The sequence below is a fragment of the Hylobates moloch genome, unplaced genomic scaffold (genome assembly GCF_009828535.3).
Source record: "Hylobates moloch isolate HMO894 unplaced genomic scaffold, HMol_V3 SCAFFOLD_9, whole genome shotgun sequence".
NCBI lineage: Eukaryota > Metazoa > Chordata > Mammalia > Primates > Hylobatidae > Hylobates > Hylobates moloch.
Genome location: NW_026652284.1, coordinates 71,247,905 through 71,273,802, shown reverse-complemented (window position 1 = coordinate 71,273,802; position 25,898 = coordinate 71,247,905). Strand labels below are relative to the sequence as shown.

Here is a 25,898-nt window from a genome sequence, read left to right as displayed (position 1 = left end):
GAGACCAGCCTGGCAGATATGTTGAAACCCCATCTCTACTAAAAATACAAAAATTAGCTGGGCGTGGTGGCAGGCACCTGTAATACCAGCTACTCGGGAGGCTGAGGCATGAGAATCACTTGAACCCGGAAGGCGAAGGTTGCAGTGAGCCACGATTGCGCCATTGCACTCCAGCCTGGGTGAGTAGGGCCAGACTCTGTCTCAAAAAAAAAAACAAAAAAACAAAAAACAAACCAATGAACTACTAATAAATGCAACAGTTATATGAGTCTCAAAAAATATGCTAAGCAAAAGAAGACAGACACAAAAATGTATATATTATATGATTCCATTTATTTAGTTCTAGGATTGGTAAAACTAATTTGTAAAGAAGACAGAAATCAGAATATTGATTGCTTATGAGAGGTAAGAATTCACTGGAAGGGTGTATGGGGAAATTTCCGGGCTGAAGAAAATGTTCTACATGTTATTGGTGTGTGTACATTTGTCAAAATGCATTGAATAATACAAAATGCATTGAATAGTTTTATGTAATTTTTATTCAGCAGAAGAAAAAGGCCATTATATTTGACTATGTAAAGGACAGTAACGACTTTTGAAAATGATCTAAAGTAGAATGGAGAAGACAGAAGAGAATTTACAATATGTTACACAGGAAGCAAAAGCAAAAGACACGGCACTTTAGAGAGAGATGACAAGGAAGACAGAGCGAGAGGAAAGAAATAGAACATGGAGAGAAAGATGCTGAAAAGAAGGGAATTGAGGGAACTCAAATTTGTCAGGATAATAGGAAGTGAAGTTCTTTGCAGTATAAAGGGTCAAAGAAGGACAACTCAGCACTGAAATGGAGTAAAAATGTGTGGAGCAGGTCCTGTGGGGAAAGGGATGGGGAATTTTCTTCATTAATCATTTTTATAATCATTTTTATTGATTCTACTCTGATTTACTATATCATGGGAGTTGGTTTTAACTTTTTGTTATTTCAAGGCAATAAAATGAGCTCAGATCCTATTGTTCATTTGTCCATCATTCATTTGTGTGAGTAAAGAGGAGGGAAACAAATATCTGCCATCGTTCCTGATTCCACCAAGCAGGGAGATGTTCTACTTTTCCAAAGAAAATCTACAGAAGATACACTTGCAGCTTCTCCCTGACATCTGTCTTCCCCAGGAGATTGAAGAACAACTTCACTGATTGACGAATTTGGAGAAAGAACTGAGCCTGTCGACTTAGTCCCTTGCTCTCTCTCCCTCTGTCTTCCAGACTCATTCTGTCACCAGGATGCCCATGCTGTCCTCTTCCTGTGCCTGTGCAGCGCTGTCCATGACAGAGTTGTTTAGGTGTAAAACTCTTACCTGGCCAAATTTGACTCCAAGTCCATGAACTGATATTCTGTAGTTTAAATGAGCCAAAAACAAAACTCCTTTTTCCCTCTCCTAAGTTCTAAATAAATTGAGAAATAAGATATGGGATTTAGAGAGAAGGAAATCAAACATCAGCACAGAGCTGACATGATCACTCTGAGTCCCTGCTAGCCCTCCTCTGTATTAAATATACCACCCCTTCACAGCCTTTCCTGCTGAGGCTGCTGCTTACTTCACGGCAGGGCAAGAGGAGAATGCCAAACTACACATGCTCAATGCTTTGCCCAAATCCACTGAGAAGTCATTCTTTTGTCTCTGGAAATGAGTGAACAAAGGGAACGGAAAGAAGCTAGAATAAAAATAACAACCAATAATAATAAAAGCTGACATCCATTGAGCACTTACTCAATCCTAATACCTTTTATGTCCCAAACTCAACCCTAAATATATTGTATGAATTCGCTTAACTGTCAAAACAGTCCAATTTATTTTCTGAAAATACTATCATCATCCCCATTTTGCAGATGAAGATGTTAAGATATAGGAAAGTGAAGAAACTTTCCCAGGCTCAGAAAATGGAATTCTACCTAGAGAGATGACCAATTAATTGATATCTAGTAGGATATGGCCAGAATATAGACAACCCAGAGTTAACTATAAAACGGAACAGACCTATACACTTTGCAATCCTACCTTTTTCAGTGAAAGCATTCTTTCATCTTTCTAACATATTCCCTTAGATTTATATGATTCCTTGAATACTGTAATTTGTATTCCAAACAGAGATAAGTGTATGAAATTGTGAAATCATAACGTGTTATAGCGGCAAAAACTTTGAGGTTCATCTATTCAAAATCCTTTCTTTAGAGATGAGAAAGCAGCAGTTCAAAGTAGTTAAATTACTGACCCGAAGGCATAAATCTAGTTGCACGGAGATATGCACTGAACCTCATTCATGAGATCTCCCAAGTTATTTTTAAAATTATATCATCGTCAATATATACATCGATTGATAAGCTGAATTTGTAAAAAAGCAAGCAGACAACTATTAGCATGGCATTTTCATTGCTGCAAATATTTATCTTCTATAGAAATTAGATTGATTCAATTCTTTTCTAGTTGCTCTGACTTAAAATATTGCTTTCCTTATAAAAATATATTTGGAAAAAATAACGCATTGGCTAGAGGTATATACAAGTAAATTGGAATAGATGTTAGGTGCTGCAGAAAGCCCCGTGTTGAGGACTGTTCAAAGTTTTGTATTCTCTTTTAAAACTCTGGATGCTCTTGCTCTGTGACACATCTGTTTCTGCTCAACAGGCAATAAAGGGAGCCTCCAAAGTAAACCTGAACAGAGTTCTGTCTCCATCTGTCAGAGGAAAAGCCCAAGAGCGTGTTTTGCCTACAGAAGGATAAGGCTCTCAGCTGGCTCCAGAAAGGCATTCTGTCTGTGCAGATATGCAGGATAAGGAAAAACAGCTTTTTTTTTTTTTTTTTTTTTTTTTGTTAATGACAATAAAATACGGGGTTTTTAAAAACGAAAATGACATTGCAGTTTTAAATCCTTAGTTTTTACATTACGTTTTCCATCAAGCTCAAAATGGTTTACAATACACATGCAAAATAACATTTAATGTGCCCAATTCTGTGGCTAACCAAGCTCCAAGAACCTCAGAGTTGGGAAATCAATGAGACCATCAGTTTTAGAACTTTATGTTTCAAAGCCCAATGTTTACACTAAGATTATCATGCTGTTTCTCATTTCTCTGAAGTGTTTAAGGAATCATCTGCTTAAAATTAGTGGCTTGCCTCAGTCCTTCAGATCCCTCTTTGCTATGTATAAATCCCACAGGGACTTATGCTAGACATAACGCTTTCAAATGACACAGTGGGGAAAAAGGAGGGGCGCGACTGTTAACCAAGTCTTGCTATAAACAAAATTACCTGCTGACTTCTTGAGGAAGCTGCGTAAGATGATTGTTGTTCAGATTAAGCAGGATTAAATTTTGTAAGGAATCTGTTAGAAAATAATTTTAGTCACTTTAGCCATCTGTTAGATAATTTTTAGTCACTTTTCTACTTTTCTACATACCTTTGTTTTCCTTCCGGTTCTTGCCTTGGCCAAGGCTCTTTTGGTGGTGGTAACAGAAACCCTCTTAAACTAGCTCAAGCAAAAAGGAGTAATTTAATCACAAAGTTACAAATCTAAGTCACTGTGCCTGTGGAATGAGGATGCAACCAGGCTCATCAAAAACGAATCAGAAGCTAAAAGGCACCCAGAACCTAAGAATGTACTGTCTGAATATCTCTGCAGAAAATATAATTTAGTTCTTCATTACAGCTTCTCTCATTTTCATATTTATAATATCTTACCCGCTCTCTTTCCTCCCTCCATTCTCTCTTTTGAACATGTTTGCTCTATTTTTTTTTTTTTTTTTTTTTGCAATCTCGGCTCACTGCAAGCTCCGCCTCCCGGGTTCACGCCATTCTCCTGCCTCAGCCTCTCCGAGTAGCTGGGACTACAGGCGCCCGCCACCACGCCCGGCTAATTGTTTTTTGTATTTTTAGTAGAGACGAGGTTTCACCGTGGTCTCGATCTCCTGACCTCGTGATCCGCCCACCTCGGCCTCCCAAAGTGCTGGGATTACAAGCGTGAGCCACCGCGCCCGGCTTGTTTGCTCTATTTTTCTATGTACTCATAACCATATCACAACTTCTGAATTTGAATGTTCATTGACAGGGAAGACAGAGCCTTTAAACTCACATGTCCACAGGAATCAAAATGATAATCCCATGCCATGTCAGACAGGGCCACCACCATTCAGCCAGCTCTGGCAATTGTCATATGGGAATGCAACTGCAGTGTTGCTAAATCTTTCTTTTTTAAAACAGATTTTTAAAAAGAGCCAGAGATCCAAACTTCTATGTGAACTCTCCTGATTTGAAAACATGGGCACTTAATTCAAAGATTTTTAAAGGCCAAAAAAATAGAATCAACTTATTTATGAACCAGCTTCAGCCCATGGGCCACCAGTTTGCAATCTCTGCCTCAGGTCATGTAATTATCTCAAACCAATTAAACTGTTTTAGACTCTATCACAATTCCCAAGAAAGAGAAAATATGACAAGCTTAGCTTGGGACCCAACTCCAGCCCTGATCAATCTGCTCTGGTCAGGGAAACAGGGTCATGTAATGCAACAAGGTTATTCAGACCCATGCTGGGCAGCATTAAACTCCCTGACATCAAACTACTTCTGACCTTGAATCATCAGGACATGACATAGAACATAACTTAGGTCAATCACATGGGATTTTCAAAGTTCAATAACCCCAAGTCAAGAATATTCCCAACTCAAAGAAATAAGTGTTTGGAATGATGGCTATGCCAATTACCCTGATCTGATCACTATATATTATATGTATCAAAATATCACTATGTACTCCATGAGTATGTACAATTGTTATCTGTCAATTAAAAAACAATTTTTTTAAAAAGAAATATACAAACTAAAGACATTCAAGAGCACTCCAAATTTTATATATGTATATAAAATATATCCAGATAGATATAGATAAAGATATATATATATATACCTAACATCTCAAATTTAAAGGCAACATGATAAAAAATTCCTTATAGAGCCTTAATTAGTATAAATTAGTATGCTCAACATTGTTTATGTATATCAGGTTGCACTTAAATCTGTCCCCTCAGTATAGGTCATAAAATATTATTATCTATTGATTTGCATGACCTTAACTTTTTTAGTGTAAACTGTTTTCTTCCAAGGTAAATTGTAAGTGAACTCTGGTCTGTGGCTTAGCATATATAATGTGTCCAAGTATCAATAATTGTTTGTTACATCTATTATTTTGGAAAAGAATATTTTTCCAAGATATATGACCTAAGATTTTAAAGTACCTTTAAAAAGACAGTACGAGAGTCTACTTGTGCTATTTGCCAAATATAACCCTTGATTTATTGCTGCATGCAGTAATGTCATTAATAAATTCTGTGTGAAGATGACAATGATTATATATAGCACCCATGCCTCAAAAGTTCAGAGAAATTTATACTACTAAGGACCAACACAGAAAGTGGTGAAGTACCTTACATTAGTTGATAAAGCCATAAAAGCCATCTAGATCTCTTTGTCATACGTTTGTCCTTAAGCCCACTCTAGGAATATCAAATAAGAATAGCGTCATCTTGAATGGAGAAATTATTAGTTAATGGGAAAAAGAAAGAAAAAAATGCTTATTGGATCTCATATCTTTTCTTTAAAATTCCCCCCAAATTGATTTAAATTTAGCATCTTGATCAAAAAGTGTGACTTAATATCTAAGACAGAATAAAAAGTGAAAAGAAAAAAGCTACGGTAGAGCTTTACTTGATTTGATTTTCCAATAAAATTATTTCTGGCTCAGGAAAAGGGTCCCCAGATTCACGATCTGACTTTATACTGATTCTACAAATGGGAAAATTCATTAACACTGATGCTTACTTATTTTCTTAGGTCTACATGTAAATAAACATATGATACAATACTTTTTTAAAGTGTTGTCTCCTCCTATATTTCAAGAGTAGTATGTAAATATCTCCAACAAAAAAAAGATTAAACATGCAAAATTCATTTTCATTTCAGTCTCATATTATTAAATATGAGAGATTAAATTTGATGCTATAATGTTCTTTCTTGTTGATTAAATTACCACAGGCTCCAGGTGCAAATCTACAGATCCTATTTCCAGATAAATGGAGATTCTTCAGAGATGTAAGATATTTCATCTCTTCCGGAACTTCTTCTAAAAGGTTGTTTCCCAGATTTAGTGTTGTCAACTGCAAACATATAGAGGTTTAATGGACTCATATATTATCCAACTTCAAATGAAAAAAAGAAATAATTTAAGCCCCCTTGCTCAGATCTATGTAACCTAAGAAAACTTCAAAATATTTTTAAACAATTATTTCAGTTATATCTAAAGTTATCTTTATAAATAAAGTTCATTTGAGCTTCATGTTCACTTTATGTTAATTAAAGCACAATTTAATTTTTAATTAGAGCATTTAAGTTCATTAAAATTATATTACAAACCATCCCAAGGATATGTAAAACCACAACCAATAATCCATTTATAAATCATTTGAACAACTTAAGAGTATCCGAACCTTGTGACCTATAGAATCAAACTATTAAACACTCAGCAAAGGAACTAAGTTACTGAAAACAGAAACACAGCCAAATATCTGAGGTCCTCCTGACATACTACTCCCAAATGAGCTAGGCCATAAGACTACTCTATTACATGTATACAGCCTGGCGGGGGCGGGCCTTTAACTTTGATGTCACTCTGTGTGATCACAAAATTTAGAAAAGAAACTATTGAAATGGTATAATGAGGGTAGAAAAGATCTACCCTACAGTTATCTGTCCTACAGAGAACAGATTGGTCAGGCCTAGGAAGAACTGCACATAAGGGGAGTTAAAAAGTTCCTCCTTGATGTTGTAATCCAATAAATCCGTGATACAGATTGTTCCCAAAAGTATAGTAATATTCTTTGTTGTAAAATCTAATTGTACTTTCCAAAATACAAAGAGTCTTTTACTTTACTCCCAAACATAATTTACTATTCAGGTTTAATTACCAATTGCATACTTTAGAATTTTAATAGTAAGGGCCAAATAAAAGGAATCTTGGAAGTTTTAACAAACTAATGAATTTACATAAAACCAAAAAATTTAAGAAGAAAATTTAAGCCATTCACAATTTATATTTATTTATTTATTTATTTTTTTTTTTTTTTTTTTTTTTTTTTTTTTTTTTTTTTTTGAGACGGAGTCTCGCTCTGTCGCCCAGGCTGGAGTGCAGTGGCGCAATCTCGGCTCACTGCAAGCTCCGCCTCCCGGGTTCACGCCATTCTCCTGCCTCAGCCTCTCCGAGTAGCTGGGACTACAGGCGCCCGCCACCACGCCCGGCTAATTTTTTTGTATTTTTAGTAGAGACGGGGTTTCACCGTGGTCTCGATCTCCTGACCTCGTGATCCGCCCGCCTCGGCCTCCCAAAGTGCTGGGATTACAAGCGTGAGCCACCGTGCCCGGCCCACAATTTATATTTAAATGTCACCTAGTACTTGTTATGGATGTAAGACAATGATTTAAATTAATACAAAGAAATATACATTGATATTAAAATGAAATTTCTCATCCTAAGAATTCATGGTAAAGGTTTCACTTGCATATGTACTTTTGTCTGAGAATTACCATTATCCTAATTTATAATAGTATAATACATCTACTACCATGTTGGAGGCCTTCTTCTATTGTAAATGTGAAGTTAAAATACATTCATGTAGCTATTTTATCCAGAGTCTGTAACTGTATTGGTTTCCTATAACTGCTATAAAAAATTATCACAAACTTTGTGGCTTAGAACAACACAAATTTATCGTATATTTCTGGAGATCAGAAATCAGAAACAGTCTCACTGACTAAAATCAAGCTGGTGCTCCTTTCTGGAAACTCCAGGGGATGATCTGTTTGCTTGCCTTTCCTAACTTTCAGAGTCAGCCTCCATTCCTTGGCTTATACGCCCCACTTTCCCCTTTAAAGCCAGCAATGGATGGTTAAGTCTTTTTCAAATCATATCACACTAATGCTGACTCTTCAACATTTAAAAACCTCATAATTACACTGGGTCCACTTGGATAATCTAGGGTAACCTCCCATTCTCCAGGTTAGCTGACTATCCACCTTACTTCTGGCTGCACCCTTAATTCCCCTTTGTCATATAACCTAACACATTCCAGAGGATTGGGAGATTAGGTGTGGGCATCTTTGGGGCTCCATTATTTGCCTATCAAAGTGACTATTTGCAGTCTCTTCCAAAACAAGGTAGATTTCATTCTTTTGCCTAAATTTAGTGAAACATGCACAGCAGCCTAGGAGTACTGAGAGCCCAAGAAAATCTCTCTGAGGACTGGTGAGATACGCAAGAATGTGTCAGGCATTGTGAAAAGTCCAAGATTTTACCCAGTTTACAAGCTAACAAGTGAACCTGCCACAGTTTCGTGAATGCTGGTAGAAAACATGAGACCCCTGGGAAAGATACAAGGGACCGTTTATTACTTAGAGCAATAGCAGTGTCCAGAATATTACTATTTTTGCACTGAAAATGCAAAGAACACAAAGAGATACCTAGACGTGAAGTAGGCTGTGTTACTGAACAGGAACAATGAGTTTAGGGACCCTGAATCTTTTATGATGGGCAGTAACCATGCCTGCCCTTCGGTCCAGAGGGAGACACTATTTCTAATTTCCAAGGTTATCTGCTATGTAATTATACTGGAAAAATTGGTCCAAAATAAAGCCAGTCAGTGCCTCTGTTTACAGAATGTGCAGAAGTATGAGACTCATGGTGAATTATCACCTAAAAAAAGGGATGGTAACATATATTTTTAAAGTAAACAAGAAACAGCTTGTAATGTCCCACACTATCAATGCTTTTCTGTGTATTTCTAAGGGCATATACTGTACAGTACTCATTTTGCATGTTATGTGGTAAGTTCTTACATATGAGTTAGATATATTTTTGTCATTGAGTTTTACAGAATATAAGGGTCTGGCCCAGAGATATGAAGATACATAGTAACTAGATTTCATCATATGTCAAAGGAAAATCACAGATTATAATCAATCTTGACTGTAAAGCAGGGTGGGTTTCAGTTTTGGTTTAGTTTTTGTTTTTTTGTGGGTTTTTTGATGCTTAGAAATATATCCATAAACAAACAGTTTTAAAAATGCAGTCTAAACTGCACATATTCTAAGTGAATACATATCTCTTAAAGTAGGTGGGTCACCATTCATTTATTCACTCATTAAAAAATATTCGGCCGGGCGCGGTGGCTCACGCTTGTAATCCCAGCACTTTGGGAGGCCAAGGCGGGCGGATCACAAGGTCAGGAGATCGAGACCACAGTGAAACCCCGTCTCTACTAAAAATACAAAAAAAAAATTAGCCAGGCCTGGTGGCGGGCGCCTGTAGTCCCAGCTACTAGGAGAGGCTGAGGCAGGAGAATGGCGTGAACCTGGGAGGTGGAGCTTGCAGTGAGCCAAGACTGCGCCACTGCACTCCAGCCTGGGCGACAGAGCAAGACTCCGTCTTAAAAAAAAAAAAAAAAATTCATTGCATGCATAAGACATGTAACATCTTTGCCCTCAAGGCACTTAAACAGTAAGAAAGCAACCATCCAATGACTAAGTGGCTAAACAAATTAATACAAGAATAACAGACAGTATTAAGTGTTCTAGAGACAATTTAAAGAGTGAGGAGAAAGTGATTTGTTGATCAGGAGAACCTGTCTTAGAAGTTGCTATATAGACTGAGATCTGAGTGACAATAAGGAAGAAGAAACTGTCAAAATAAAGACCCCAATGGAGGCACATTCTTGGTGTGGTTGAGGAGGCCAGGAGATGCAGCTGATGTGGCTGAGCACTGTAGATAGAGGAACACTCAGCAAAAAAGAGGTTGGAAAGGTATACTTGGGCCAGATTACATATGGTTTCATAAACTAGCGTAAGGGGTTGGGATTTTACTCTAAGCTCAGTGAGAAATGACTGTAGGGTTTTAAGCATATGTGTAACATTATTTGACATGTGTTTTAACAGGATCATCCTGGCATCTGTATAGCAGAATCTGCAGGGGCAGCAAGAAGTGAAACACAAAGAGAACGCAGAGGCAATACTGCAGTGGTGCAGGCAAGAGGCAATGGCTTTAGCTAGGTAGTGGGTGGTGGACCTGGAGAGACGTGGATGGGTTTGGGATATGCTTTGGATGAAGAGCCAGAATGTTGTATGATGTAAGATAAATAGAAGAATCATGAATAGCACCTAACTTTGGAACTTGAGCACCTGAGATGGGGAAACTGTGACAAGGGCAGGTTTGGAGGAGGGACAAGGAAGCAAGAGTTTAGTTTTATCCCCGTTAAAATTAAGAAGGCTTTTAGATCTTTAAACGAAAATGTCAAGTAGGAGTTGTAAATGTAATTCTAGGGTTCTCCGGAGTAATCAAGAGCACAGAATAAATTTGTGAGCCTTCAGTAAGTAAAAGGCATCATGTGGGACTATAAGAGATGAGAATGCAAGCCCAGCAGAGGAACTGACTGAGAAGTGGCTGAAGTGGAAGGGAAAGATAGGCCATTTAAAGCATCTGGTACACCACATCCCACAGCTGAGTAGTGCTCCATCCGCAGCTACCATGAATTTATCCCGGGAGGACTTTCTCCTGCATCCTTCTTAGAAGAATTTCCCTTAACTGCAAGGAAGGGCTTTACCTGGAAGGTTGTGCCTCTGCTCCATCCTCCCAGACAGCCGCTACACCATGACAGATGCCAGGACATAACGGCCCAACCCCTTTGCCTCTGTGCTGCAGGGCATGCCCCAAAGCTCTGAAAGGATTGGGCTGAGACTACATTTCTCCTGGAACCACCTCTTTATCCAGGTTCTTTCCCTGCCCTGTCCAGATTCCCTCACTCCTGGACAGGTTTCTTCTGAGAGAAATGCCTCAATATTACAAAAATCTATGTTTCAGGATTTCCAAGATATATAGTGTAACAGAATCCAAGGCAAAAGCAAAAGAAACAAAAAGTATTTTAAAAAGGAAAATTTGGGACATATCCCAGGGGAAGGCTAAATAAAAGCATCGAAATAACCACTGGATTTAGCAATCGGAAAGTGATTAGTGACCTTGAAAATAGGGGTGAAGTGTTGGGGAAGAAAGTCTGATTGAAGTGGGCTGTGCAGAAAATGTGAGAAAGCAAAGACAATGACTAATAGACAATTCGTGTAAGAACTTTTGCTATGAAGGGAAACTAGACAATGAAGAAGAAGCTGGAGTTTCCCCCCTAACCCCAAGATAAATGATAGTATAGCTTATTTATGTGCTGATGGAAATAACTCTGTAGGGATTAGAAACTCATGCCTTAAATATGGGGACACTCACAGAACCAAAATCCTTTAGAAGATGAGACAGGTACAAAGTACAAGTGGGTGCTGGCCTTAGATAAGAGTAAGGGCTCTTCATCAAGGGTAGTAGGAAGGAAGGTAGGAAAGGGTGAGTGAGGATCAGATAAGTAGATGAATTAGTGATGAAAAGATGAGAGAGTTCCTGAAGGATGGTGTATGTTTTCTCACAGAAATATGAAACAAAGTCATCTGCTGAGAGGAGGAGATTAGGAGGTTTGAGGAAAAGGAAAAAGTCACTCTGAAAGGCAAGGAGAACTACAAACCACTGCTCAATGAAATAAAAGAGGATACAAACAAATGGAAGAACATTTCATGCTCATGGGCAGGAAGAATCAACATTGTGAAAATGGCCATACTGCCCAAGGTAATGTATAGATTCAATGCCATCCCCATCAAGCTACCAATGACTTTCTTCACAGAACTGGAAAAAACTACTTTAAAGTTCATATGGAACCAAAAAAGAGCCCGCATTGCCAAGTCAATCCTCACGCTACCTGACTTCAAACTATACTACAAGACTACAGTAACCAAAACAGCATGGTACTGGTACCAAAACAGAGATATAGACCAATGGAACAGAACAGAGCCCTCAGAAATAACACCGCATATCTACAACCATCTGATCTTTGACAAACCTGACAAAAACAAGAAATGGGGAAAGGATTCCTTATTTAATAAATGGTGCTGGGAAAACTGGCTAGCCATATGTAGAAAGCTGAAACTGGATCACTTCCTTACACCTTATACAAAAATTAATTCAAGATGGATTAAAGACTTACATGTTAGACCTAAAACCATAAAAACCCTAGAAGAAAACCTAGGCAATACCATTCAGGACATAGGCATGGGCAAGTACTTCACGTCTAAAACACCAAAAGCAATGGCAACAAAAGCCAAAATTGGCAAATGGGATCTAATTAAACTAAAGAGCTTCTGCACAGCAAAAGAAACTACCATCAGAGTGAACAGGCAACCTAGAAAATGGGAGAAAATTTTCGCAACCTACTCATCTGACAAAGGGCTAATATCCAGAATCTATAATGAACTCAAACAAATTTACAAGAAAAAAACAAACAACCCCATCAAGGGGTTGGGCGAAGGATATGAACAGACACTTCTCAAAAGAAGACATTTATGCAGCCAAAAAACACATGAAAATATGCTCATCATCACTGACCATCAGAGAAATGCAAATCAAAACCACAATGAGATACCATCTCACACCAGTTAGAATGGTGATCATTAAAAAGTCAGGAAACAACAGGTGCTGGAGAGGATATGGAGAAATAGGAACACTTTTACACTGTTGGTGGGACTGTAAACTAGGTCAACCATTGTGGAAGTCAGTGTGGCGATTCCTCAGGGATCTGGAACTAGAAATACCATTTGATCCAGCAATCCAGTTACTGGGTATATACCCAAAGGATTATAAATCATGCTGCTAGAAAGACACATACACACATATGTTTACTGCAGCACTATTCACAATAGCAAAGACTTGGAACCAACCCAAATGTCCAACAACGATAGACTGGATTAAGAAAATGTGGCACATATACACCATGGAATACTATGCAGCCATAAAAAATGATGAGTTCATGTCCGTTGTAGGGACATGGATGAAACTGGAAACCATCATTCTCAGCAAATTATTGCAAGGACAAAAAACCAGACACCATATGTTCTCACTCATAGGTGGGAATTCAACAATGAGAACACATGGACACAGGAAGGGGAACATCACACTCCGGGGACTGTTGTGGGGTGGGGGGAGGGGGGAGGGATAGCATTAGGAGATATACCTAATGTTAAATGACGAGTTAATGGGTGCAGCACACCAGCATGGCACATGTATACATATGTAACAAACCTGCACATTGTGCACATGTACCCTAAAACTTAAAGTGTAATAATAATAAAATTAAAAAAATATATATATATAAAAAATAAAATAAAAAAATAATTATTATCATGAGGGTGATGTAGAATCATAAGAAAATGCTTCTTATATAATATTAAGTAAAAGATGCAGAATATTAAATGACATGTTCATTATTAAGGCAAATATAAATAATGAATGTATTTGAATCAAATGAAAAATATCTTTTCTTGGTGGTGGGACTATGAGTAATTTAAGTATATTTTCTTCATTCTTTTAACAAAAAGAGAAAAAACAAAGAGTTTAAAATGGCATGACCATATTATTCAAGAACCAATTTCCTTACTCTTTTTTCATGGATTTGTAAAAATGACAGCTTGTACGTTAAGGCAATTTGAGCTTCGGAACAGTAACCTGACTTCTTTGCCTCAGTAAATTCACTGTATCCTGATTTTCTTAATGGGTGGGAATTGAACAATTAGAACACATGGACATAGGAAGGGGAACATCACACACCGGGGACTGACGTGGGGTGGGGGGGGGGGGGGGATAGCATTAGGAGATATACCTAATGCTAAATGACGAGTTAATGGGTGCAGCACACCAACATGGCACATGTATACATATGTAACAAACCTGCACGTTGTGCACATGTACCCTAAAACTTAAAGTATAATAATAATAAAATTTAAAAAAATAAAAAAAGAAAGGCAATCTAGGGGAATGTAGTAGGGTGACTGACAACCACAGTTGATTATCTCATCCAACTTAGCTCCCAAGATATTGTAAAATGGATAGATGATCTAGGAAAAGACATTTTATCTGGATAATGCATTAACCACATGGTCCTTTGACTGGAAAAAGCTACCATGTGAAATTCTGAGCTCTGCAACCAAGAATGTAGCTTGGAGAAGAGGAAGAGGGTTCACATAAAAACCTCAACTTGTAAAGGATTTCAAAGTCAAAACTAAGTTGAAGTGAGTGGGACTGGGAATATTCTTCATAGCATAGGATAACCAAAGGAAGATTCACTGATTTCCTTTAAATTCATAAATGTCTCTTAAAGACTAGGTAGTAGCATTTATACTCTGTCACCATGGCAAATACATCAGCGCTTCAGTGTAGATTACTTAAATTATATGGAAAGGTCCAGAAACACTGTAGCAAGGATTGAGTTACCTTTGAGAAACACCTCAAGCCCCAACCTAGATGTTTCATTAATTCAATTATGTTTAAGATATGTCTATGATGGTACTATTTCTGAATGCTAGAGGAAGAGTGAACAAGACACACAAGATCCCTCTCTACAATGCTTCTATGTTGGGAGGTGAGTCAGACAACAAATAAGTAAACAAATAGTGTGTTAGTAGTTAGTCTTAAATATGAAAAAAGAAAACAGGATAATGCAATAGAAAGTAACTCAGGACTAGATTGGGTTATTAGAGAAGTAGTCTCTGAGAAGATGACGTTTGATGTAAGATATTTGGAATGCTTTGACAACATTGTTTCAAATGGTGTTTTACTAACAAAGAACTGCAGAAATAGCAGATATCCAGAAAGAGTGTAGGCAGTGTTTCATTAGTAACATTCTCTATGGTATGTGTAGTTCCTGAAGGAAGGCTTTAGTCATATGACAGACAACTATTTGATAAGCTTTAAAGCTTGCATCTCTCAGTAATTACATGTAGAATGAAGTTCTATTGGTATTCTCTCTCCCTTGGAAATTGGTATGGTTATAGATGGAAAGACACCATTGCTACTCATAGACCCATAAACCAGGGAATTATCGTAACTTACAATTAGAATAATTTTTTTTTTTTTTGAGACAGTCTCACTCTGTCCCCCAGGCTGGAGGGCAGTGGCACGATCTCGGCTCACTGCAACCTCTGCATCCTGGGTTCAAGTGATTCTCATGTCTCAGCTTCCCAAGTAGTAGGTATATGCCACCACGCCTGGCTATTTTTTTATTTTTATTTTTAGTAGAGATGGGATTTTTGCCATGTTGGCCAGGCTGGTCTCGAACCCCTGGCTTCAAATGATCCGCCTGCCTCAGCCTCCCAAAGTGCTGGGATTACAGGCATGAGCCACCACACCTGGCCTAGAAGGAAATTTTACAAGTCACCTAGACCAACATACAGAATGCAGATGGGCAATTAACATACCTTCCCCATGAGCACACCCAGTAATGGGTAGCACTTTTATCTTATTAGGAAGAACTAGCTATCTATATTTAATTTTTTAATATTTAGGCTCTCTGAAATTTCTACCCAATTTTTCTCACAGCAATCATAATAAATATTTGCATTCCTTCTCTCTCACATAACGATCTTTCAAATTTTTGAAGATTGCTATCATATTCCCTCTAAATTTGTTCCATTTTCCCTTAACTATTTCCCTCAGGACATAATTTCCAGACCCCTGACCATACTGACCACTCTCTAATTTTTGTGAGCACCCATCTCTGAAAAGATGGAGCCTATGGTGAGACAGGAAATCAGCTCTCATAGCACATATGCTAGTGGGACCACGGGTCTCCCTCAGGTGGATGACAACACTTCTATTATGCAGCCTAACATGGCATGTACTCTTTCAGCAACAAGGCACATTGTTGATGCATAATTAGTTTTGTCTGTGGCCAATAAAAACCCCTAAGCTAACTGTCAAGCAGATATCCCACATCCTGGACTTGTGCAATTGAATTCATTTCTTAACCTAAATATAGGAATTTACATTTATCCCTGTTAAAAAAAAAAAAGTGGATCTTGTTAGTTTTGGCATCTAAGATAACTCCAGTGGATCACTCTAAATTCAAAGTATTAAACTGGACAATGCTCCCTGGACAAACTAGATCTGCTTCTCCCACTTCTCATAAACCTATGGTGGTCAAACATTGGAGCTACCTAGAACATCTTTCTCTCCCTCCACCTAAATTCAATCTGCCACCAAGTTTTAGTCTTAAAAATCCTTTTAGATGTACCTTTTTCCGTTCTATCTCATTGCAATCAACCTAGTACTCATTACTGCCTGCCTATAGCATTACATAGCAAAAGATGCAAAGAATGGATGTATTGTGACTTAAATTTCCTTTATTCAATCCTACTAGATTATATCTAAACAGCTGCCCAAAAGATGAACCTATAATTTCTCTACCCAGTATATCCTAAATGTTTCCAACCTCCCTGTAGATAGTCTTTTCTATGTCTTTGTATACTTGCTCCAAATACTGTCTGTCTATGCTCTTACTAAATTTGATTTGATTTGTTTGATTGTATTGACCCACTCATACCTGAAAGTTATAGCCTATCTGTGGCCTGCCTTAAAATAGGCATGTGCACTTTCTCTTACATCTTGGATATGAGGCAAGCATCTCAATGTCCATTGATGCCTTTGGATTATAGAATCTAGGTTCAATGTATACTGATATTTTTAATAAGTAAGAGAGAAGACGACAAGAAATTTAAGGAGAAAATATACTGATTAATCTATTAATCACAATACTAATGACTAATATTTAAATTTAAATTAAGTGCCAAATATATGAAACACTGTGCCAAGCTGAACATTGCCTAATGTGGACCTCGCAATAACCCTGATCTTACAGAAAAGGGATCTGAAGTCCAGGCTATGATTTATGGTGAAACGACCTAGGTTCATTCTATGGCCTATATTCCTAACTTCTACCCTCCACTGTCTTCAGCAATGCACTGCGTATCTTTAAAAAGAATTTACTATTGCTCAGAATGATCATATATATGCACATAATACAAATATATGTATATATGTATACAGACACATATGCTCACACACATACACATGCTCACAAAATGAAATGGAATACATGAAATTCTCATTTTAAATATCCTGTCCTATCATGTACACATTCTTGAGTCTGTATTGTGCAGTAGGCAAAACACAGGCTGTTTGCTATGCAATGTACTGGATATGTGATCTTGGGCAAGTCACTCAAATTCCTAAGCCTCTATTTCTTTATAAAAATGGGGATACTGGCATTTACTTCTTAAGGTTGTCTTAAGGATTAGAGACAGTTTAATAAAGTGGCAGGCAAACAGCAGATATTATTAAATGATAATCTTTTAGGCCCAGGAAAATACTGTGGGGCAAAATGTTAGCCATACCTGGTGCTAGAAATGCAGTAAACACCTGATACACACACACGCATACACACATACATACATATTGACACTTCACTAGTTTTCAAATTTAAAACCTGCTTATTTTCTTAATTTCTAACTCATTTTTTCAAATATTTCTAAATTCACTAGAACTCTTTTATTAGGCATGGGATATTAAATTTAATAGGTTATAAACCATGATTAAATTACACACATATATTTACTACCTGGCTCACGGTGAAGAGCCATGTATGTTAGGCTTACCTGCAGGAGTGACACCTGTAAATATGAGTGGGATCGGCAGGATCTCCATGTGCAGGGTCAACCACGGGCAAGGAACCCAAAGCAGCCTTGCTGGCAGTGCCAAGGAGCAACTCCAGGGTCAGCTTTGTTTCACCCTCAGAACTTGCTAACCATAGTTAGGAGGCACAGTTACCAACAGCAATTCTATTTTCCTCTCCTATTTGACTGAATTTAGAAAATCACTTTGATTTACAAATTGCAAAAAGGGAGATATCTGATAGAAACTAAGAGACTGGTACTTCTTCCCAGATGTTTGGGCAAAAATTTAAGAAACATTTAGACTGGAAAAGTTTAAAGAAATATTCCTGCATACTTTAGTACGTAGAGAACAATGCATCCCATTTGCTGAATTAAGCCTAAACTCTTAGCTCAGAAACTGGTATGACTAATAAACACAGTATTTTAAAAATAGTATTTCTTTCCACAGAACCTTTAAATATACAATCCTGCTGTGACAAAAATCCACCAGTGCTGGGGACTGGCTGGACTGTCACTATTGACTATGCATGTATGAGCTACCAGTTTGCCACAGTTCCTTCCTGGTCCCTTTTTCTCATATGTTACCTGCCTGGAGGCATGTGTTTTCAACCTCTGAATAAAATAGATGGCCTGCAAAAGAAAATCTCATCCTATTATTTAACAGCTTTCCCACCCATTTATCTCAAACTGTTTCTTGTAACTTCTCTGTGTGTGTATGTATGATCAGAACACTTCAGATCTACCCCTTGAGCAAATTTCAAGTATACTATACAATATTAACTATAGTCACATCATTGTGCATTAGCTCTCCAAAACTTATTTATCTTACATAACTGAAACTTTGTACCCTTTGACCTACATCTCCCCTTATCTCCCTCTCCCTAGACCCTTGTAGCCACCATTCTACTCTCTGATTCTGAGTCTGACACTTTTATATTCCATGTATAAATGAAATCATGTAGTATCTGTCTTTCTGCATCTGGTTTATTTCACTTAGTATAATGTCTGCCAGGCTCATCCACGTTGCTGCAAATGATAGAATTTTCTTTTCTAAATCTAAGTAATATTCCAATGCATATACAGTCATGTGTCACTTTACTATGGGGACACATTCTAAGAAATGCATCGTTAGGCAATTTTGTCATTGTGTGAACATCATAGTACTTACACCAACCTAGATGGTATAAGCCTACTATGCACCTACTATAAGCCTACTATGCTATATGGTATAGTCTATTGCTCTTAGGCTAAAAACCTATGCAATACAGTATGTTACTGTACTGAATACTAAAGGCAATTGTAGCATAATGGTAAGTATTTGCGTATCAGAAAGTATCTAAACATAGAAAAGGTACAGTGAGAATACCGTATAATCTTATGGGACCACTGTCATATATGTGGTTCATCGTTAACTGAAATGCTGTTAGGCATTACATGACATATGTGCATATATATATATATATATATACACACACACACACACACAAACACACAGACACACACGAACATTTTCTTCATTCATTTGTCCATTGATGGACATTTTGGTTGTTCCCATATCTTAGCTATTGTGAATAATGCTGCAATGAACATGGGAGTGCAGATACCTCTTCAACATACTGATTTCATTTGCTTTGGATATATACCCAGAGTGGGATTGCTGGATCATACTACTATTAATTTTTTGAGGAATCTTCTTACTGCTTTCCATAATGACTGTACCAACTTACATTCCTACCAACGATGTACAAACATTTCCTTTTCTCCACATCCTTGTGAATACTTGCTTTTTTCTTTCTGATAACAGCCATTCTAACATGTGTAAAGTAATATTTCACTTTTGTTTTGCTTTGCATTTCATTGATGATTAGTGAAGCTGAGTACCTTTTCATATACCTATTGGCTATTTACATGTCTTCTTTTGAAAAATGGCTATTTAGGTCCTTTAGCTTTTTTTTTTTTTTTTTTTTTTGAGACAAGTCTTGCAATGTTGTGTAGGTTGGTCTTGAATTCCTGGTCTCAAATGATCCTCCTATTGGCCCTTTTACCCATTTTTAAATCAGGTTATTTGTTTGTTTCTTGCTATTGAGTTGCATGAGTTCCTTATATATTTTGTATTTTAACGACTTATCATATATATGCTTTGCAAATATTTTCTCCCATTCTGTAGGATGTCATTTTATTCTGATGATTGTTTCCTTTGCTGTGCAGGTTTTTAGTTTTAAATTATCCATTTTACCATTTTTGCTATCGTTGCCTTTGTTTTTGGCACCATGTCCAAAAAATCATTGTCCAGACCAATGTCAAGAAGTTTTTCCCTATATTTCCTTTTAGTAGTTTCAGTTTCAAGTGTTACATTAAAGTCTTTAATCCATTTTAAGTTGATTTTTGTATACCATAAAGGTCCAATTTAATTCTTTTCCATGTGGATATCTAATTTTCCCAACATTTATTGAAGACACTATCCTTTCCCCAATGTGTGTTCTTGGCACCCTTTTCAAACGTTAGTTGATCATACATATGTGGATTTATTTCTGGGCTCTCTATTCTGTCCCATTGGTCTATGTGTCTGTTTTTATGCCTAAGCCACACTGTTTTGATTACTGTGGCTTTGTAATATATTTTGAAATCAGGAGGTATGACGCCTCTAGCTTTCATGTCTTTGCTCAATATTGTTTTGGCTATTCAGGTTGTTTTGTAGTTCCATATGTATTTTAAAATTGTTTTTTCTATTTTTGTGAAGAATACCATTAGGATTTTGATAGGAACTGCACTGAATATGGAGATCACTTCCAGTAATATGGACATTTTAACAATATTAATTCTTCCTATCTATGAAGAAGGGATGTCTTTCCATTTACATGTATCTTTTTCAACTTCCTTTATTAATGTCTTATAATTTTTCATGTATAAATCTTTGACCTGTTTGGTTGTTTGTGAGTACTTTATTATTTTTATTGCTATTGTAAATGGATTGATTTTTTAATTCCCTTTTCAGATACTTTATTCCTTGTATATAGAAATATGATTGATTTTTAGTATGTTTATTTTATAACCTGCAACTTGACTGAATTCATTAATTAGTTCTAACAGGTTTTTTATTGAGTCTGAGTCTTCAGACTATTCTACGTACATGATCATGTCATTTGCAAACAGAGATAACATTATTTATTTTCTGATTTGGTTGCCTTTCTTTTTCCTTATTTGTTGACTAGGACTTCCAGTACTATGTTGAAAAGTAGAGAAAGTAAGTATTCTTTCCTTGTACCAGATATTACAGAAAAAGCTTGCAGCTTTTCCCCACTGACTATGATGTTAGTTGTGGGAGTCTCATATATGGCCTATATTGTGTTAAGGTAAATTCCTTTTATACCTATTTTGTTGAGAGCTTTCATCATGAATGGATGCTGAACTTTGTCAAATGCTTTTTCTGCATCTATTGTGATAATGATCTGGGTTTTTTTCTTTCGTTTTGTTAATGTGTTGTATCACATTGATTGATTTGCATATATTGGGGTCCTTGGCAGTAAAAGGTGCTGCAGTGCTGCTTATCTCTTTTCCTTCTATTGGGGGAAGTTGGGGCCAAGGGGATGCCCCTTGGTGGTAGGTCCAGCACATGGGCGTGTTTGGGCCACAGAGATGCCACTGTCAGAGGTGCAAGTGCATGCAGAGCAGCTGCAGAGCTGGGTCTGGAGCACAGGTACATGCAGAGTGATCACGGCTTTGAGGTCCCAGGTCACAGCCACTTCTGAATGACATTTTCACGGAATGAGAAAAATGGCCACAGAAGGACTGTTAATTTTGCTGGATAAAAATTCTTTATTGTTTCTGCAGCAATAATGTGTTTCAGGATTCTGTTTTCATTAAATACTAACAATATCTTGGTTCTCCAATAATTATAACAGATTTTTGTGCTTAATGCTTCCCCTTGAGATTTACCATCTTCCCCATGAAGGCATCTTCCTTTTGCATTTGCATAGCACAGTGTACTTTCTATTATCAATTATTATTATATATATTATAATGACTTGTATATATTTTTTATTTTTTTCACTTTTAAGTTCAGGGGTACATACATGTTCAGGTTTGTTACATAGGTAAACTTGTGTCATGGGGGTTTGTTGCACAGATTATTTTGTCACCCAGGTACCAAACCTAGTAGCCATTAGGTATTTTTCCTGCTCCTCTCTCTCCTCTCAGCTTCCACTCTCTGATAGGCCCCAGTGTGTGTTATTCCCCTCTACGTGTCCATGCGTTCTTATCATTTAGCTGCCACTTATAAGTGACAACATGTGGTATTTGGTTTTCCATGCCTGCGTTAGTTTGCTAAGAATAATGGCCTTCAACTCTATCCATGTCCCTGGAAAGGACATAATCTCATTTTTCTTTTTCTTTTTTTTTTTTTTTGAGATGGAGTCTCACTTTGTCACCCAGGCTGGAGTGCAGTGGCACGATCTCAGCTCACTACAACCTCCACTCTCTGAGTTCAAGCAATTCTCCTGCCTCAGCCTCCCGAGTAGCTGGGATTACAGGCGCCTGCCATTGTGCCCAGCTAATTTTTTGTATTTTTAATACAGATGGGGTTTCACCATCTTGGCCAGGCTGGTCTTGAACTTCTGACCTCGTGATCCACCCACCTTGGCCTCCCAAAGTGCTGGGATTACAGGCATGAGCCACTGTGCCCGGCCCATAATCTCATTTTTTAATGACCGCATAGTATTCCATGGTATATATGTACCACATTTTCTTTATCCAGCCTATCATTGATGGGCATTTCTGTTGATTCCATGATTCACATGTATATTTTACCTCTACTATTAAATAGGAAATTTACCAATGACAGGGTCTCTGTGTGATTCATCTAGCATTCAAAGAACAATATCTGGAATATAATAGTTGCTCAATAAATATTAGTTGAATGATGCCTGCTTAGATCATCTCTGTAAAAACTCAAACTATGGAATAGTTATTATGGCTCCACATCAGTTTTTATTTTCAAAATCAAATATCTTTTGAGCTTAATCTGTTCTTATTTGCCCAGCTTTATTTATTTCCTTCTAATGAGTTGCATGCTTTCTTTATTCAAGCCTGCTCATTCTCACTAACCCCTATATTCAATTCAATGTAGTGCATATCATATGTAGGCCTAGAACTTGGACCAGACAGCCTCTCTTAATATTTAATTATTCCATGCTTGTAGCTATTAATTATCACTAGAAAACTCTATGCTACTTATTATATATTTTAATTACTTGGTTTTGACTAACTTAGATAAACTCCCCCACTCCCCGGCCTTTTATTTGAGATGGAGTTTTGCTCTTATTACTCAGGCTGGTGTGCAATGGCACAATCTCGGCTCACTGAAACCTCCACCTCCCAGGTTCAAGTGATTCTCCTGCCTCAGCCTCCCAAGTAGCTGGGTTTACAGGCATGTGCCACCACACCTAGCTAATTTTGTATTTTTAGTAGAGACAGGGTTTCACCATGTTGGTCAGACTGGTCTCGAACTTCTGACCTCAGGTGATCCCCACCACCTCAGCCTCCCCAAGTGCTTAGATTACAGGCGTGAGCCACTGCACCTGGCCAGATAAAACCTTTTGTATTAAAAAAAATTCTCAAATGTCCATCTTTATCTGGAAGACTGTCTTCCTAAACTAAATCATGGTTATACCATTTTGGAATAAACTATTAGATTATTTGCCTATAAGATGTATAAATATGTTTGAACTACTTAACTTCCTTAAGAAGAGTGAATCTTTAACTTCCTTAAGAAGAGTGAATATTCACATTTACTATAATCAAATAGTATATAATATACGTGTCAGGTTCTGTAAACTATTTTGTAAAGGTAATCGAATCAAATTAATGAGGGAATAATAACTGGATTTTACAATTTTGAATTAGCATATGTATGGTCAACGTATGGAAGGAGGTTCAATTTATGGTTCAATCTGCTAATTCTTATCAATGCCTTTTTTAAAGAAATCTGTGGCATCCTTAAAACCACTGTTTAATACAACTGCCAAACTGCTTCTGAGTCCAGCTCTTCCTGAAGGAATTTATTTATATGAATAACTGCCAATTTCAAAGCTACTATTTAATTTTGCAGTAACTTCCTAACAAAGTCATATTTCTCAAAACAATTATAATTTCACTAGAAATTGAGGGGAAGTTTCCATGGGCCAGCATGTTATCTAATCTCTAGATATTTCATGGAGATCCCCACAACCTCTTACTGCTGGCCCCTTAAATCCCAAAGTTAAGCTCAATGTCAAGAAATATAATAAGGATTCTCTACTGGCATTAACATAAGAAGATTATCAAGGCATTGCCTTTTAATATCCCATCAAAAACTTCATAAGGAAAGAATAAGAAGGAAGGACAAGAGTTTCAAATTATTAGAATTCAATTAAAATGTAAAATCTTAACATTCAATTAAAATGACACTCAACTAAAATGTAAAATCTTAAGTGTTTGGAAGTTTGAATGAAGGTTCGGCTAAAATTTTCTATGTAAACAATATGGATAAGGCATCCTATATTAGGTAGATAACAGTGATGGCAACTTTAGGAGCTAAGAATGACGAGGCCTACTTTTCAGATGAGTCAAGGCAGGTCTACAGATAGAGTATATCAGTTGTTCCACATCACTGGTGAAGGAAAGAAGAGGGCTGGGTCTTTTCTAGATGCCTGCCAGCAGAGACAGAAGCTGGATTTCCAGCAGGGGTTCAAGAGACCTAATACACGCCTCCGCATGAAAGCGGAGGCAAAGGAGACATGAACGGTTCCTGGAGAGGAGGTACTATGTGCCCTTTTACCAGGACAGGACACAACAAAACAGGATAATGAATCCCTGTTTTGATAGCCAGGCTTAGGAAATAGGAGGCATTACCTAACTGATGGAAAAAGAAGAGATTTTCCGTGGATGGAACAGGAGAAGAGAAAGGCTTGATGCTGACAAACAGTATAAATGACAGGGATCTTCTCTGTTCTGCTTGGGTTAGAAAGTGAGACCAGAATGCCCAAGGAGGAAGAGTTACGGGAAGTCTCTGCTCATGGTCATTCCTTTCCTCTTCCTCTGCATAATTTGTTCCTTATCAGGGATGTCTGATTCTTTGGCTTCCCTGGGCCACACTGGAAGAAGAATTATCTTGGGCCTCACATGAAATACACTAACACTAATGATAGCTGATGAGCTTAAAAATAAATAAATAAATAACAAAAACATCTCATAATGTTTTAAAAACATTTATGAATTTGAGTTGGGCCACATTCAAAGCTGTCCTGGGCCTCATGTGGCCCGTGGGCCACGGGTTGGACAAGCTTGCTTTAGATCTTAGCTCAGTTGCACGTTTTCACAATCACCTTCTCTGACTTCTCTGACTAGAGACTCTCATAGCACAAGACTTGCCTGACTAGAGACTCATAGTACAACACAATTCTCCTTTACAGCACTTTTCACAATTCTCCTACAGCACAAGTGTAATATTTCACAATTGTAATAATACACTTATTTGGATGTTTCATTAACTTTCCCCACTAAACCTATTAGGGATATATGAATGATTTTGTTCCTTTGTGTACTGCTACCACTGAGGAGAGTGCCTACTCCACTGCAGACACACTAACTAGTTGTTTAATGTATGAATGAATGAAGTTGATTGGGTTAAAGGTCATTAAGGACAGCAAAAGTATGAAAAGGAGAGATTAAGGACACAATTAGTAAGTTTATAAACTACTCAAATCTGGTTAGAGTTGGTCTTATTTACTGTCAATTGTTTATGGCCAAATAAAAAGCTATGGCAGACCATATCTTTGTCCTGGTCAGCTGCACATGTGAGCAGCCTAAGGGGAATTTTGCCACACTGCCATTGACTTTATGATGCATGTCAACAATGCTGCACACAATTAGAGATGATGGCTATTTGTTTTACCTATGAGGCACCTTTGTTCCTACGTGTGTTTGGTTAGGCAGGACTTTGAAAATTACTTCCATTTCACTCATGTTGACATTATATGAGTTAGGAAGTAAAAAGCAATAGGGATGAGACAAGATCTTTGCCCTCAAAATTCATAAAGTGCTTCTCTGAAAATTGTTGACATCCCCATACTTCAAGAGCCACAGTCCAAATGCATTCACCATAAATTATAGGACATTAACCCATTTTTTCATTGTCATTAGAAGTGATTGAAATTTTCCAGAGCTTCACTAGTTAAATTA

The 25,898-nt window shown here is 37.3% G+C and overlaps 1 protein-coding gene across 1 annotated transcript in view; it reads right to left on the bottom strand.

Moving 5' to 3' along the window:
* Positions 1-25,898, bottom strand: part of LRRC69 (leucine rich repeat containing 69) — a 131,872-nt gene that overhangs the window by 82,758 nt on the left and 23,216 nt on the right. Inside the window, exons 3-4 of the mRNA XM_058444074.1 lie at positions 6,079-6,205; positions 3,309-3,381 (exon numbers count right to left, since the gene is read on the bottom strand). Of these exons, the coding sequence (XP_058300057.1) occupies positions 3,309-3,381; positions 6,079-6,205 (200 nt within the window). The remainder of the gene's footprint in view (positions 1-3,308; positions 3,382-6,078; positions 6,206-25,898) is intronic.